Source organism: Sabethes cyaneus, chromosome 3 (assembly GCF_943734655.1).
Source record: "Sabethes cyaneus chromosome 3, idSabCyanKW18_F2, whole genome shotgun sequence".
Classification (NCBI taxonomy): domain Eukaryota; kingdom Metazoa; phylum Arthropoda; class Insecta; order Diptera; family Culicidae; genus Sabethes; species Sabethes cyaneus.
In genome coordinates this window covers 33,091,092-33,107,225 of record NC_071355.1, presented here as the reverse complement: position 1 = coordinate 33,107,225, position 16,134 = coordinate 33,091,092, and the positions used below count along the sequence as shown (strand labels likewise).

General features: G+C 40.5%; 1 protein-coding gene across 2 annotated transcripts in view; it reads left to right on the top strand.

The window, feature by feature from the left end:
* LOC128744132 (protein ultraspiracle) overlaps positions 1–16,134 on the top strand; it is a 64,306-nt gene that overhangs the window by 31,849 nt on the left and 16,323 nt on the right. For both annotated transcript variants that reach the window (XM_053840936.1, XM_053840935.1), the window contains exon 3: positions 15,483–15,870. In XM_053840936.1, coding sequence (XP_053696911.1) covers positions 15,483–15,870 — 388 coding nt within the window. The remainder of the gene's footprint in view (positions 1–15,482; positions 15,871–16,134) is intronic.

The following is a 16,134-nucleotide window of genomic DNA, read 5'->3' as shown; positions in this document are numbered from 1 at the left end:
GCTAAAACTGGGTTAAAACTACTCAAACTGCCCTTAAAGTGCACAAACTCAGATTTTGAGTAGTTCTTCAACTATAAATTTGGTAGTACAAACTTAAAAGTGCGTTATTTGTCACAGAGAAAAATTCAATTATCGGTAGCAAGTAGTTAAAATTAGTTAAATTTTTCCCCAAAATTTAAGCTTTTTCACTTTAAGGGCATTTTGAGTAGTTTCAACTAAGTTTTAACTAAATCCGATCAATTTACAGGTAGAATCATTTAAGAGGGCACTATCGTAGAGTAGCATCGTTTTTTTCTGGATTCGATTGAGGATCACCTTAAAGAGTACTTTACGAGTGATACAGAGCACTATGATACTGCCCTAGTTCCGACATTCAGATAGGTTCCCTCAGAGTCAGACCGTCAGACCGGCAAACTCGTGCGGTCACACAGAGTCTCAGTCTCGTGCTTCGGAGGGGTCTCGCGCCTGGTGATGACTTGAGAAAAATGTTTAAAAAAATGATTCGGCTTAGCTTGTACGCCGATTGTTTACAGAGGTTTCGATCAAATGGGCACTTAGGTCTTTTGAACCAATGAGATCTCCAGTCCGGATGGCATTCTATCCATTTTTTACAGAAAATCACTAAAATATCAGGAAACGGCACTTTGTGCTTTTCTTGATATTGAAGGAGCTCTCGATTACACGTCATTCATTTCAATTATTACGGCTCTTTTTCAAAACGCAATTCACCAAACTCAATGAGCTAGATTCAAGCAATGCTTCCGAACAGAGAAATCACAACATCATTGGAAGATAAGTCGGTCACGATTTCGGCGATCAAAGGATGTCCATAAGGAGTTCTCTCCCTGATAACCAAGATGTTATGAGATTATTGCTTAAGCCATCAACGTAGAACTTATCGTTCGAGAAAAGTTTAACGCAGTACTGTCAAGTTGTTTGTTAGGAGCTCTAAACAGCACCATGTTATAATGCTTACAAGACGGGCCTAATATAAACCCCACAAAAACAGTCGCTATAACATTCACTATTCACATGCTATTTCTTCCCCTATACTGCTTGGTGTCAGGCTGAGCTTCAGTAACCGCCTAGATATTGCTATTAAGAAAGCATTCCGTTGAAATCAAATACAGGGTTGTAGACTAAACAGTTAAACAATTTATCTACCCAAATCCTGCAGTAGCTAAAAAACTGCTCAGCTTAACTCGTAGTGAACTACGCACAATCACGAGACTCCTAACTGGACACTATTCCGCTTTTGATCGTTTAAAGAATATCGGATGATTCCGAAATCTGCCGCAACCTTTGTAACTCCGAACTTGAAAGTTCAGCCCATCTGCCCTGCAATTACGGGGCTCTGGCTTTATCTAGGCATAACTTCTCTAGGCAAAATTTCCTTTCTAGAGCCCAAATCCTAAAAGTTCGTTGATTTTTTTTAACCATGTAGTACCGACTTAGGGCACAAGATTTCAACTATCTAGCTCAACTCCAGCAATGGGCATAAGCAGTCCGTAAACTGTGATGGAACAAACCGGAGCCTACCGCAAAAGATGAACATTAAGACTGTTACAGTGGCCTTTTAATCCAATGCCCTTGTGGCATACAAAAAAGCCTCGCTGCTTAATCTGCACAGGGCGTCGCGCGTTGTAACGCCGGTTCCCTTCTTGGTGATTTGTCAAGATGCCTTGCATCCACTCCACAGAAAAATCCAGATATTGTTGAAGAGCTGATGCAACATTGGCGGTGACAATACTGGGTAAGCTTTCAGCATCTCGGTTGACATGCAGAATTTTCCTGCTGCTCTGTAAGACTTTATATATTTGAGTGCTGCTTCAATTTGAACTAACAACAGCTGACACGGAGCTGACACGGTCGATCATATCCGCACGAAAAAGTTATATTTCACGCCACATAAGAACATATAAGTACCAAAATGGAGGCAATATTCGTGCAAAACTTTTGACAATCATTTGTAATTCTGTCTTGCATTCTATACAACAGTTTTTGGAACACGCAACTTATTACTTCTCAATATGCAAACAAGATATAACTAAATGTTACAATCAACTATACTGCTATATAATTCACAGCCATAAGTAGTATATGACGACACGCATGACTACAAAACAATTGATTGTACACTTCGCTTTGACATACTCTAATCATTTTGCAATTCCAATGTAAAACTAACATGCATACGACTTAATGAGGATTTTCTATTTCGATCTTGTGTTATCTGGGCACGTACTGTGGGCGTCCTGTGCTGCTGATGTTGTTGACCTCCGATATTTGAGACTCATAATAGTTACTTAAATGTACACTTCAACGGTTAAGCTTGTCTGTACTGTCGACTAGTTATTGGCCAGCTCTTCCCGTGAGCGATATTCTCGCATTGGTGCACACCACTAAGGCGGGAAAACCTTTTTACATGTCCACTTTTTTTAAGTGGATATTGCTATTGGCGGTGGCCCTTTCTTCCTCCTTAACTAGATAGTTGACCTTGACTGTTTTGTCCCGTTAACAAGGCTTCTTAACAGCCCTTTCCAGCATGGTATATCGTTGATAGGTTGCTGACTTAGTCGCCCTGGTTTGTGCACGCTCAATCCTGGATTTCGCCGTGTTTGAAATCAGACAACGGTTGTTTTCATTGTTCCCATCTCATCAAGACCGCGTGAGCTCCTTGCAAAGTAAATTGATATATACCAGGTATATGACAATGCGAGCTGTCATATACACTTTGCACTAACACATCTACACTAGTTCTAAGATTTCGAGCATTTTGTATGGAAAATTAGTTAATTTTTCAAAAAAATCGTTGGATACGCAAGATTTGTCTATTTTTTTTCTCACAGTTTTTATGTTTATGCTTAGAACATTATTTCTAGTATGTATTTTCATGAATACAATGAAGTGCAACATTCCAAATTGCAAGCGGAAATTTTTTCGTCGAAACGGTATCAAGATGTCTCAAAGAAATGTCGTTATATCGCTTTCCTACAAGTAGTAAAACGAAAAAGGATTTTTTTTAAAATGCTCGGACATGATTGTTCAATAAGCAGCATGAGCAACATTGTTATCCGCCCGCGATATTTTTCGTCTGATTTCTGGTAAGCTTTTAAAGTGGTAATTATCTTCTAAGACCATTTTGTAGCAATCTAAGATTAAGCAACCGTATACCGTATTGATCGTAAAGTATTAGAAACATTAATTCATTTTTCAATTGCACATCGAAATAGTTAGTCACCCATGTTCTCAATTTTTTTACGCATAATAAAGAAGGCTACAAGTGCAAATGACTTTAAAATATATTCCTTACATTTCATTGTAAATGTTCAAATATTTCTCTGGAATAATATAGCTGCATTCATTAATTACAATTAATTTAGTTTTAATTTTCATGCAAGTTCCACCATATTTCAGAACTATTTCTTCTTCTTTCTACACACACTAATGCAACCCTTGATGGTCACATACCTGGTATATATCAATTTACTTTGAGCTCCTTGGACCTCGAATAGTTACAGTATTTGGAGTTACAGGCGGCTATGCCAATTGAGCCAACTGGCCAAAAGAGATAACTTACTTTGCTGGGCAAGGGTATTTGGATTTTTTATTCTTGTAGCTAATTTTAAGCTATATTCACCAACCAGGAATTTTGCCAAAATCGTCCAGGAAAACCGGGAAAAAACCAGGAATTTGAAATTATCAATTGAGTTGCCATTTGATGGCGAGAATAAAATTTTTAATTTGGTAAATTTCTTTTTGGGTTCCACTTCTATTACTTTTGACACTCAAAAATAGGATTAGTTTCCCGCAGACACTCAAACGCTGCGATAGACCTGATGTCCCGGTTGGAGTAACCGCACTGGCTCCAGTCATTCCTCCATGATTGATTGCAGCTACGATGTGTTTGATCGCACATATTTACACATATTTTTATCCAGTCCCCCACGGTAACAATTTCCGGTCGGCAACAGCAGCTCTTCCGTGCAAATCAAAGCCAAATTTACCATTTTTATTCGCCAAACAAAGCAACAACCATAGCGAGACAGCCTCCTACGATCACCGTCGTCGTTGCTGCTGCTGCTGCTGCTGTCATGCTGGCAGCGCCCAATTGAATACAAATAAAATTAATTAAATCGCATATACGATTAGTGTCATTATCCGCTGCTGATTCAATTTTGCCAATATAATTGTTTCGCGTTTTGTTTTCAGCTCTAATGGTTGCCGGCCGGCCGGCAGACCGGTCATCAGTTCACTGCCACGCTTGCGTTGCATTGGTTGCCGCTTGCCCAGAGTAATTGGGCCTGTTTTCGGTTACGGTTGCAACCGCCCGGAAAGGGTGAACAATTTTCAGAAGCTTAAAACAACAGCAGTGGCTCTGCCACTGTTGCTTCTCTACGCTGACTGCGAGCGATGCTCGTGTCGTTTCAGGGTTTCGTAGATTTTTTTTGTTTCCAGATATCTCATCTCAACGGGTTTGGCAGTGAAGCTACGCCACTCTATCGGAAGTAAATTTGCATTTCAAATGAGCAGCAATTGGCAAATTATTTATCATCCCGAAACAAAAAAAAAAGAAGAAGAAACAAAAAGAAGCTCCAACTTAATCCAACTTGACACGATGACGGAATCTCGTAATACTGTATTGGATAAACGTTTAATCAATAGCGAACAGTTCGCTTCAGCTAGGAATAGTTTTTGCCCGGGTTCGTAGATGCCGAGGAAGGCGCCCGGCTGGCGGAACAACCCTGGGATATAGTTCAAGGTAGTACCGAAATTTATAGAGGCTATTTAAATTGCAAATTTCCCAGCTACGGCACGTTTAGAATTGTAAAATTGAATAAATTGTTTACTGCGCCCGGGCGAGCAAAGCCGCGGCCGGCTTTCCATTGGTTGGGGATGCTTTTTTTTGGTTATACTCGTACATTCATACATTTAACAGCATAACATTCGTTCGACCGACCGGTGCGATTGAATTTCAATCAGATATTTTAATAGTGGCTTTAATCTGGGGTTTTAGCAAGACTTCAAGGTCGATGATTTGACAGCTGAAATCCCTGATAATGAAATCAAAAGAATTTGTTAGAAAAGATTGCGAAAACGTGCCACTCGTTTTATTTATATTATAAATTATGAACGATGGAACTATAACCTGCTGAAACATTATGTCATGAAGGCAAAATAGCTCTGCCCAAGGCAGTTGTAACGTCCAACCTTACCTCGACACACTGTCAAGTTTCAATAATTTCGCCGAATCACAATGGAGTGTGTTATTACTGTATTTCCAAAGAGAGCTCTCATTTCCAGCTACTAACACCATACACAATGTAATCCAATGTACAAAGCTAAGTAAACAACATTCCATTGGTGAAAAGAAGAAGCACAAAAAGAAAGAAAAAATATATATATGAAAGACCTTCACGAGTCGGCAAACATCTTCCACAAACAAAATAGCATTGTTTGTGCGAACTGCATCCATCGCGCTTGCTGCATTGGATAAAAAGTGAAAACTGCAGTCAGAAAAAAAGAAGGTATAATCAAACAGTTTGCGCGAGTGGCAGCTACATACTTACACACGGTTGTGTCGATGCAGCAGCAAATATAAACATGTGCAGTATTGTTGGTAGCCATCGCCAGCCGCCGCCGGCGGTAACCGAGCGGATGAATCAGAACTTCAGTTCGTAGGTATAACGGCTTTTCACTGCTGCTTGCGCTGAAGGTGATGGTAATTGAAAAATCCTTGATATTGGTCATGGTTACGGCCGCGGCGCGGCGGTGCGGTGCGGTGGCAGCTGAGCCAACAAACACCACCCACTCATTGTACCTATGTGGTGCCGTACAGGAAGAACAGTTCCACCCCGGTTACCTTGCCCCAAGCTAAACACCAACGCTACCAGCAACCAGAGCGCACTGATTGCGCGGTGCATGCGGGAATGAAAATTCGCTCATTTCGATCCGTTCATTGGCGTCTGTGTGAGCGACGGCGCTGCGCTGCGCTGGTGTGCCTGCCGGTGATGAGTAGTATACGAATGCTACTAAGGTAAACCATGTGATTGGGTGCCATCTCGTACCGGCAGACCCTCCCCCCGCCGCCATTCGTCCTTTGTAACGGGGATCATCATTTTCCAAACCGACTACTTTCGTGATGGTCGTCACTGTACGCGCGCATTGAACGACAAGAGCAGATTGTAAGAGAAAAGCCCCAGAGAATATATGCAGTGACGTGACAACGGGCGAACGAGCGAACATACGGCTGATTAATTGTGCACAATTCACGCGTCATTGTTTATTATTTATATGCGTCACGCTGCGCTGCACCACGATAAGAAGAAGCTGCATGCGCCTGTCGAACATGTAAAAGGTATACATCAGAAAATGTTCGTGAGCGTTATGTTTACACCTGTTTGGGGGTCGTTGTACATCCATTCAAGTCACGGTACTGAGTAATGATTAGCAGTAATTGCGTTACTGCATTTATCTTAATATCATGATAGTTTGTTCATTAGTAGTAAACAACCATCTAAATTTTGGGAACCATTTGTTACCAAACAGTAGAGGACTGTACAAAAATAGATTACAAACGGGAGGTTTGTAGTCTACCGTCCTCTTCCATTCCCCATATTCTCACACAAGACTTCAGAAGACAGACAAACTTTACAAGACAGACTCACACAAGACTAAAAACACACCAGGTTTGGTCTATTTCATAGGAACGGAGCCTTTTCCCGAAAACTCGCGCTGAGAATCGCGGCTAACACGCTGACAGACGAACAGCGTCACACGCAGTATCTTGAAAGTCGCAAGGGCCTGCATCGTCGTCCCGCCAGTAAAAACAACGTTAGATTAAACTTCTCGGTCGGTAGTTTCTATAGTGGATAGAGGAAGAGGCACAATTTGTGTCTAATAACCCAACCCATGTCGCTAGCTTAATAAGCGGGGTTACGCAGTTTCCTTTTGTCCAGCGCCTCTATGATTCAATGGTGACACATGACCTGGCGGGTGTTGTGGGTTCGAATCCGGTTATAATCTCAGATTATAGCTAGGTTCGACCCATGCACCTTTCAGCATTGGACAAAAGGTAGGAGTCACAACGACAACTTATTAAGCGTAGCTACCAATAACCCCCCACCCCCGCCCCCCTCACCTTCCCACACTTTCCCTTCCATTCAAAAATTCTTCATTACTTTCCCCTACCGTCCCCTCATCAATTGTAGAACTACTGTATTAATATATGCCTGACCGCATTTCCAGGTCAAGACTAAAAATACACGAGGTTTAGTCTAAATTTATTTTGTTAAAACAACCAGTTTTCGAAAATTGCAAAATTTCAGTTGCGCGTTGTTTTTATCCCCCTGTCATATCAATATGCACGATAAAATTTAATGCGCATATGCTGCAAATGAACTAAGACTGCTCAAAACTCTTTACTTATTCTATGGGATGTTTTATTATGGTCGCTATAAACCAAATCGTTCAGAATGATCTGACAGTAAAACAGTAAAGTTTTCTGCTCACGGATGTATTCTCAAGTTGACAAAACTGCCGATCTGATTTAGCTTTCATCAGAGCGAAAAGCGAAAAGCTTTATTAAATTATGGCGGTGGCTGTCAAGCGCAGGCTTCTTCTCCTCTGTTGGGTACTCTTACCACTGCGTCCATTATTTTGAACTATTGTGGTATGCCCCGTTTTATTATTATACTATACGCTTCAAGCTTACCTATCACTTATTGAGGAAGTGACAGGCTGGTAGCTGGAGCGAGACATGTGCCAATCAGGGATGACTAGGTTTATGAACCTAGTATCCTGATCGGCGACACCAATCAGATCTCCCCGTTTTGAGATACTGCAGTCTGCGTACTATTTGTGCTCCACGATAGCAGAGCAAGTGTTCCGAAGTTAAATATAATCTTGTATGAAACTGAGATTCCGAAAATGATATTTACTCGGAAAATGTCCTGTCACAAGACCGGTAAGCTTGCTGAGATCTCTCTTATTGAGACTCAGCAACTTTTGAGTAACCTAGGGGTGGATACTAGACGTTATATATTCTTTTATAGATTGTTTGAGCGATTGTACAGCCATCCTACTGGCCATAACTGTTCGGCTCTCCTTTTGTTTCAGCCCACCCTCCAGCACACAGTCTAAGATCAGGCAGAGTGAATCTCGACCCGTGAGTAGAGAGTTGGAGCCACATATTCGTTTGTCGACTCACAACGAGTCGACGTGTTGAGGATAGACGAGGACCAGGACTGAACCTCTGCTAGCGCATCGTTCAAGTCCTGCTCCTCCACTACTCTCCTCTCCGCCTCATTCGTTTCTTTGTTTTTCGGCAGAGAGAGCTTGCACGGTAAGAAATCGTCCACTGCATCAGTGACCGGCTTGATGCAGCAAGGGCAAATTGCTGTGGAGGGCGCCCTGGTACTCCACAGGCTCCGTTGCGGCGAGAGAATTTATAGAACCCCCTCCACCATTCATCCCTCGGCACGGGTCGCGTCACACCTTGGATTAGGGGTTTATCCATTCAAATTTTTACGTAATAGCCATAGATAACAGCTATTACAACCATCTCCTTTAGGGGCTTTGGACCCTCTGCTTTGGTTCCTGGGAGTCAAGAGAACCGTCCTGCAGGCGGAGAGTTTACACTTCAGCTTTCGCATTAGTGCCCCCTTCTCTGTCCGCATACGACCCTAGTTTCCACCGGTTGTCCGATTTCCACTAAGGAACGTATCCCGGATGGTACCACGAGGAGGTCGAGATAGGAGTTGTTGAATAAGAGGCTGTGGAACCTCTCGGTGGTTCTGGAGCGCATTATTCAGCCATTTACCATCCAAGCGCAGGCTTAATCGGCTTTATTGCTGCCTTCAGCAGAGCGTGATACGACTACTTGAGCTTATAACCTGATTCTTATAGAGGTTATGGAAACATTCTGAGGAGTGGGCCACTCGGTCAGAAAGCAGTTTTATAGCGGTCATCATAAAGTTCTGGTGGAGCTCGTAGTTTTATTAGCGGTTTTATGAAATTGGTCATGAAAACCACTATAGGAACGTAATAAAACTTTGCATTGTTACTTGGGGTAGGGCCATTGATGTTCTGTATTTACGTCAATGATGCAGCGTTACTAACGGGTAGCAACTAAAATTTTGGATTTTTTTTGCGGCCCTTATATGCACCAGACGAATGTTTGAAGAAAGTTTTGATCCCGTTTCTACAAAAACATTACGTGGATGGAGAATACGTGTTTTGGCCGGAAAGAGCATCATCGCATTACGCCAAAAAAACACAATCGTTCCTGAATACCCATTCGATCCCTCTTGTACCCAAAAACCACGACCCGAAAAATCTGTCTGTGAGTTTCTTGGTGTACAAAAATAGGGTAAAGAACTAGTTTTAAGCAGTCTAAGCGGGTCACTGATTATGTTACCTTATTAATAGCGATGGGTTGACTAAGTGGGGGATATCAGCATACCAATCTTCTTGCTATCTTTAGTTCTTCAAGCTGTTACCATTGGAAGACACCATTGTTGAGCTAAACTTTTGATTTTTTGCTTTAAAAGTTGGAGCGGCGGAACTAATTTTGAACAGACCGAACCCATTTTCACCCGCAAGGTGCTTTTTTAAGCAATCCTGAAATCTGAATTTTTTTACGTCCCCTCAAAAAATCACTCGAACTTTTCCCCCTATTCAGTAAGTTCGCGTTCCTATCCGCGACCTACTAATCGGCATCTGATGCGTAACCGGCATAGCGTATCGGCATAGATGCGTAAAATGCCATCTGTCTAAATTGTTTATCGGGGCATACACTCACCGTACCGTTCGACAAACGGTATTCGTCGTCTCTTTTATTCTCTGATGTTCTTATGGGAAACTGCGAGTTTGACGTCTCACTCGCTGTTCATAAGGATGGTGGGAGAACAAAAGAGGTAAACATATAGCAGTACAAACGATCCGAGTACAAACGATCAGAACAGTGTTGTCAAAGCAAATAACATTGAAACACATCGTTGCTTTATTAAATCACTGAGAAAATCTTCGAAAATTATTGAAAAAGCTGTCTTTTGTGTTGTTTTTAATAAAGAAAAATTAATTATGAACATACATTTCTCTTGAAAGTATTGAACCACGTTTTCACCATTGGAGGTTTCAGTTAATTTCTAACCTATAATTCTTATCTCCAGAACCGAAACAATGTCTTGGCAACACGATAGTTCATCAGTTGTGCTGCAGCTGCTGCTAGTGGTGAACAGGTTCCGTCAATTCAGAATTTGTTTTCAGTTTTGTTAGAAAATAATAAAACTTTTGGCTAGTGACAAAGCCTTAGATAATAGAAAAAAAGAGAGTGAATAATATGGTATGTGACAATTGAGTGCTTGACTTTCAGAGTGGTTGTAATCAGTGCTGAAAATTTGATGAATTCGTTAGTAGCGAGGTGGCGATTGCTGAAGAGCAGCTGAAAAATGTACGTTTTTGGACAACAATTTTTAATTCATCATATTTCTTGTCGGAATTACTGGGTCGGAAACCCAGTAAATTGTGTTTGTGTGAATCAAATGTATGGTTAAGCGATTTGTGAAGATGATCCTATCAAAAGATTTTGAAAATATGAATAAAAAAGTGCATTTTCGGATCATTTATGTTCAACTGATTAAAATAGGTGAGACTGCTTAACTCGTTCCTTACCCTAACTGGAGAGCCACGAATTGCAAACCGTTGATTGGTAGAATCAAGAGATGCATTCGCAAAGTTGATATGACGGCCGTACAACGCTCCTGTTTCGACGTCAAACGAAAGCTTCGCCGAACAGCCGATTACGGACCGTTTTCAAATGTACACTAATTTTTTTTCAACAATGGATAATGTATCTTTAATTTCGGTAAATCAGAACTTCTTCATGTATCTTTGTCTTTTTTTAACAGCTTAAAAAGAATTCCAAAAGTTTAGTTACCACCCGTTATTCAATAGAGCTTGAGGGCTGATTGACTTAAAAATCCATCATATATTTTAATAAATCGAGGACTGCAGATTAGATTGATTTGTTTGTCATCTGGTGCATAAGCTATTAATTGTGGAGAAATGTTGCGTTAGTCATTATCAATAAGATTCGAAAGTTTCAAATTGAGCAGGGTGCAAAAGATGAAAGATCAAGTATAGAAGAAAAAATAATGTTGAGGCCCCACTATTCTGCTACAATTAGATAAGCCTAATCGTAGCCTTGGGTTCATATTTGAGATCGCCAATTCAATGACCTATTTTGGTTCAAAGTGTTAATACAGTTCCGTTGTTTAATCGACGTTGGAGTTGCAAACGTTATTTCTATTTGGAACCATCATCTGGTCCCTTTGGTCCATAGAATCAGACCATAGAATTCAGATAGAAATTTGTTCGTTATGTTTTACATCAACGTTCTTGGATAAATAGCAATATTTACCGCCATATGAGGATCGCTGCGGTTTGTTGGGTGTGGGCCCGTTCAATCGATGTGGGCAAGTTTCGCTATTTTTTTGTGTGTGTAAGCTGTTAACTGCCGAATATGACGTACAAGATATCCTTTTACACGTTGAATTTCAGAGCAGATTCACGAATCTCTCCTCCTAGCATGTTGTTACAGAAAGAATCCCATTTAACGCAATATGCCGGCAATCACTTCCACGATTTGACAATTTAATCGGGGATCGGGATCCCTCTTTATGTTGGAGCCCTATGCCGCCCTCGGCACCAATGGGCACGGTACCATCGAACGTTACATGATATCGTTGTTCGTTATTTTTTGCCTTATATATTCATACATTTTATACGTAGCTGAGCTGTTTGAGAACTTGTGCTCAGTACTTAGGCTCCGTAATCTAGCTCGGTGTGGCACGGTGCCGCTCGCGAGCTTGGAGCTCAGTACGATACTCTAATATTTATATATTTTTGAACGGCCTTGGGTGCGTTTGACAAATGAATGCAAATGACTAAGTTGCTCGGCGGCTGCGGATTTTGGGACCCCTCTATTTTTTTCTATTTGTGTGGATTCGAAATTCAGCAGGGTACTTCTAATAAAGAATAGATTATATACCTGTCCAAATCTCGACAAATTTTGCCGACTTCGGTGCTTTTTTAAGTGTGTACGATTCGCAGTGCGATGCATTCTGTCACAAGTCTGGTAGTAGTACAAGTACGTATATCCGTAATCCTACCAGTAATACACAAATGAAAGCAGAATATTAGTTGAGTCCCTAACCCTAACCTGCTAATTTTCACCAACAGATTCGTTTTTATGAAAGTCAAAATTCTGTAGATCTTGATTGTCGTCCACAAACTCTGTGCTTCGTTGTTTCGGTAAAAACTTTCAAAGGAAATCGACAAAATTTTGTTGGGAAATGCTGGTAATAAATAATTAATACCGATAATTGGAAAAATAATTCGCCATTTAGCTTGACTGAATTTAAAAAATGGTAAAATATAGTGGATACCATATCCAGTTTTTTGTTTGTGGTAGTAGCTTTCCTTCTGTTTTCTGGTCAAAAGTTTTTCGATTAGCTTCGAGATGCTTTGTTCTGTGCACAATTAGCGGTTGGCTTTCCAGTCGCTGTTTTCAGTTAACGCATTAAAGAACTAAAAGAATCAAGATTAGTAGCACAATTGTTTCGTTATTAGAAATATAGTTACCTCCTCCCTGAGCACTGAATCGAAATTGTCTTGGAATTCGTAATAAACAAGTAACTGATGTACGAAGCATAGCGACACGTCTCTTGTGATCAGCACGTACCCTGTACCGTGTACCGTGTTCGATCGTGTGAATCACAAGATGTTTGAGCAAAGATGGAGAGTGTGGATCTTCATGAACTGGTAGAAATTATACCCGATTAATCGCCGCTTCTCAGTGAAACTTGCTAATGCTTCTTCTGGTGAGTTTCACCCTCTCAGTGTGGGTGTTCCACAAGGAAGCAAACTTGGACCAGTATTGTTTTCCTTATTTTTTTAACGACGTGTGCGCTGTATTTCCACGATAATTGCTCCAGATTTCTCTTTGTTAGTGATGTGTACATTTTTAACCATGTCAAATATTGTGAAGATTTTCGTGAATTGCAAAAACCCTTCGATATCTTCGTGGACCAATGTTGGAAGAACTGAATTACTATTAGGGAGCGCAAGGGATCGAGTTTTCCCTTAAAAAAGAACCAAACAGTTTTGAACTACCACGTCGGCAACCAGCTCTTAAAATGAGTGCATGAGTGCGAACTTCGACTTTCGGGAACACTGTTCCAAAAATTTATAGTTCGTCTTTCCGATGATTCCGAGGATTCAGGCTCTATACTATACGGTACGGTACGATACGGAATAAGAAGGAAAATTCTGCCTACATGAAGCAAGAGCTCCACAACTACAGAGCAGATGCGCTGAACTTTCGGGTTCTGAATTACAAAGGCGGCAGGTGTCAAAGCATATCTTGGCGATATTCTTTAAATGATAAAGAGCGGAACATTGTCGGGCTAGAAGTCCCGTTATTGTGCGACGAGTTAAGTTGAGTAGTTATTTATAAGTCCTTACATTGCAATTTGATCTGCGAAATTGCAGGAAGCTACTCCATACTGACACCTTCCACTCGTCTGAACTCGCGATTCGATTGCGGCCAAACTCATCCAGGTTTGCTTTTTTCTCAGATAACTCCTTTGGAAATTTTGCGATATTGTCGGGAATTGCTTGTATCAAGAATCCATAACTCTAGGATCAAGTATACTGAAACAAAGTTTTTTCAATAAAAATGTAGACAAATTTGGTCAGCAATTCAAGAAACTATTAGTTTTTCGTGGCGTTGGCAAACTATAAACATAAGCCGAAAAAAATATATTCTTTTTCATGGAAGTTTTTACTTGTTCATCGTTAAATAATTAATAATCAGTTATGCCAATTACGTGTTTCGTTCAAAACTCAGCAACAAAATATAACACTATTGTGAAGCTCTCACCAGTCAGCAAGTAAAAGTATGTGAAAAATCCTTTGCGTATTCTTAACATAGGTTTTCCGATTTTTCTTTTTACATGTTTTTGCTGGTGTGCTAAGAAAATTTGCTTACGTTTTCATACAAACCATCTTTTTACTGCGATGCTCAGTTCAACTGTTTTTAGAATCATTAGATCAAGATTGTTCCAACCGGGACATCAAATCTGTCGCAGTGTTTGAGTGTTTGCTGAAAAACCTATTTTTGAATGTCAAAAGTAATAGAAGTGGAACCCAAAAAGAACTTATTTCGAATATTTGAATCACCATTCAATTGTATGTTTGGATTTAGTTGATTTTTTTCGCTGAGGGAATGAAACAGAATCAGGTTTCCTACGTCACGCGTTTCAGCCTACTATATTTCATTCAGCCATGTTCGGACGCAAGAAAATACGCCTTAATCCTACTAGTGTTTCATACTAATTATAATAATTAGTCTGAAACAGTAGTAGTCCGAAGATGGCTGTAACGCGTAACGCAGAAAACCTGATCCTGTTTCATTCGCTCATCGAAAAAAACTAGATGAGATCCATGGAGACCAATGAAGTCGGATGAGTATAAATATTCTTTTCATTTTTCTTCGAGCCGATTATCGATATTTGCTGAACTGAATCCAACAATTGTCGCTAAATATCAAAGCAGTTCACTAGACAGTTTGGTTCGAACAGAACAACATTCGGTACATATGAGTTACCATCATTTAATCAAAAAAATAAAAAATTGCGTCGGAAATTATTTCGTGAATTCTTGATTCGCAATTTTAGCTTCTTTTGACTAAATTTACCGACTTGAAAAAATTGAATTAGCTTGACAAAGTTAATGGCATAATTACGCGTTTTTTGTTTTACCAGATGTGGATATCAAGCTGTTTCACTTTTCTTATAGCAAGAGTTGGCTATGCAGATTGAGGTGTGCAGTAAATGTGGTTATAAATATTTACTATTCTTATATGAAACACAAATTGACAGTTTAAACATCTAGAACAGCCAAAAGTAACCTTAAAAAGTAGAATAAACATAAACAGCTTAAACAAATGACACAGAGAACCGGCAGCTCAAAATAACTTTAATACGTAAAAACGATCGGTAAGAGATGAATCAAGAAGAGCAACAAACGACTAAATAGGAATAAAAATAAGCTTAAAATGATAGAATGAACAAAAACAGCTTAAAAATTATTAACAAGGCAAAAACCAGTTGAAAACAGTAAAAACAGAATTAATGGCTTATTTTACCATTCAGATCCAGATTGGTAGAAAAAGTTAAAATCCCCATAGAATTCTCCTTTTATGTTTTTTGCGCAATACGCTCTTTTCGAAATAATTTGGTAATTTTCTTATTATTTCCAAAGGGAAAAAACGACACTAAAGCACTGAAGTCACCTTCGATGCAATAATCTCAAATACAACATGTCATAACTTTCTGAAACTTTACTTCACCAACTTTATTGTCTTAAAAATCATATCTCATACTCATCTGTTTCTTTTTCTCTATTCCCTCCGTTAGGATTCGATTCTGCCCTCGTTGGACACATCGGGCCGCTTTCGCCGCCGGACATGAAACCGGATCTGAAGCCGGACATCTCGTTGCTGAACGGCAGCGTGGGACCATTCTCGCCCGGTAACAACTGCGGCCCAGCAAGTCCCGGTGCATTCAACCAGCAGGTCTCAGCAGTCCTAACGTCACAGCAGCAACAGCAGCAGCAGCAAAATATCAACAGTCAGAACAGTCAAGCGCAACAGCAGAACTCCGGCGGCGGGGGAAATGGTGGCGGAGGCGGCGGCGGCGGGGGATCCGCACAGCACTATCCGCCGAATCATCCGCTCAGTGGTTCCAAACATCTGTGCTCGATTTGTGGGGATCGGGCCAGCGGAAAGCACTACGGAGTTTATAGGTTAGTTTTGCTCGGTGCAGTCTAATTAGATGCAAATTGTGTTTTTACTCGACCGGACACCCCTTTCGGTGACGTATGTTTCGGTCGTCGATGGCAGCCAACGATATCATGCAGTAATACTGCAGGCTTTTTTGCCGAGATTGCCAAGGAAGAAAACGTGAAGATTATTCATCTGACCTCGACATTTAATCTTCACGCTTTAACTTGTTGCTGGATTAACCAGCAACTAGTTGTGATAGAATGATCCAAGGACACTTATGCAAG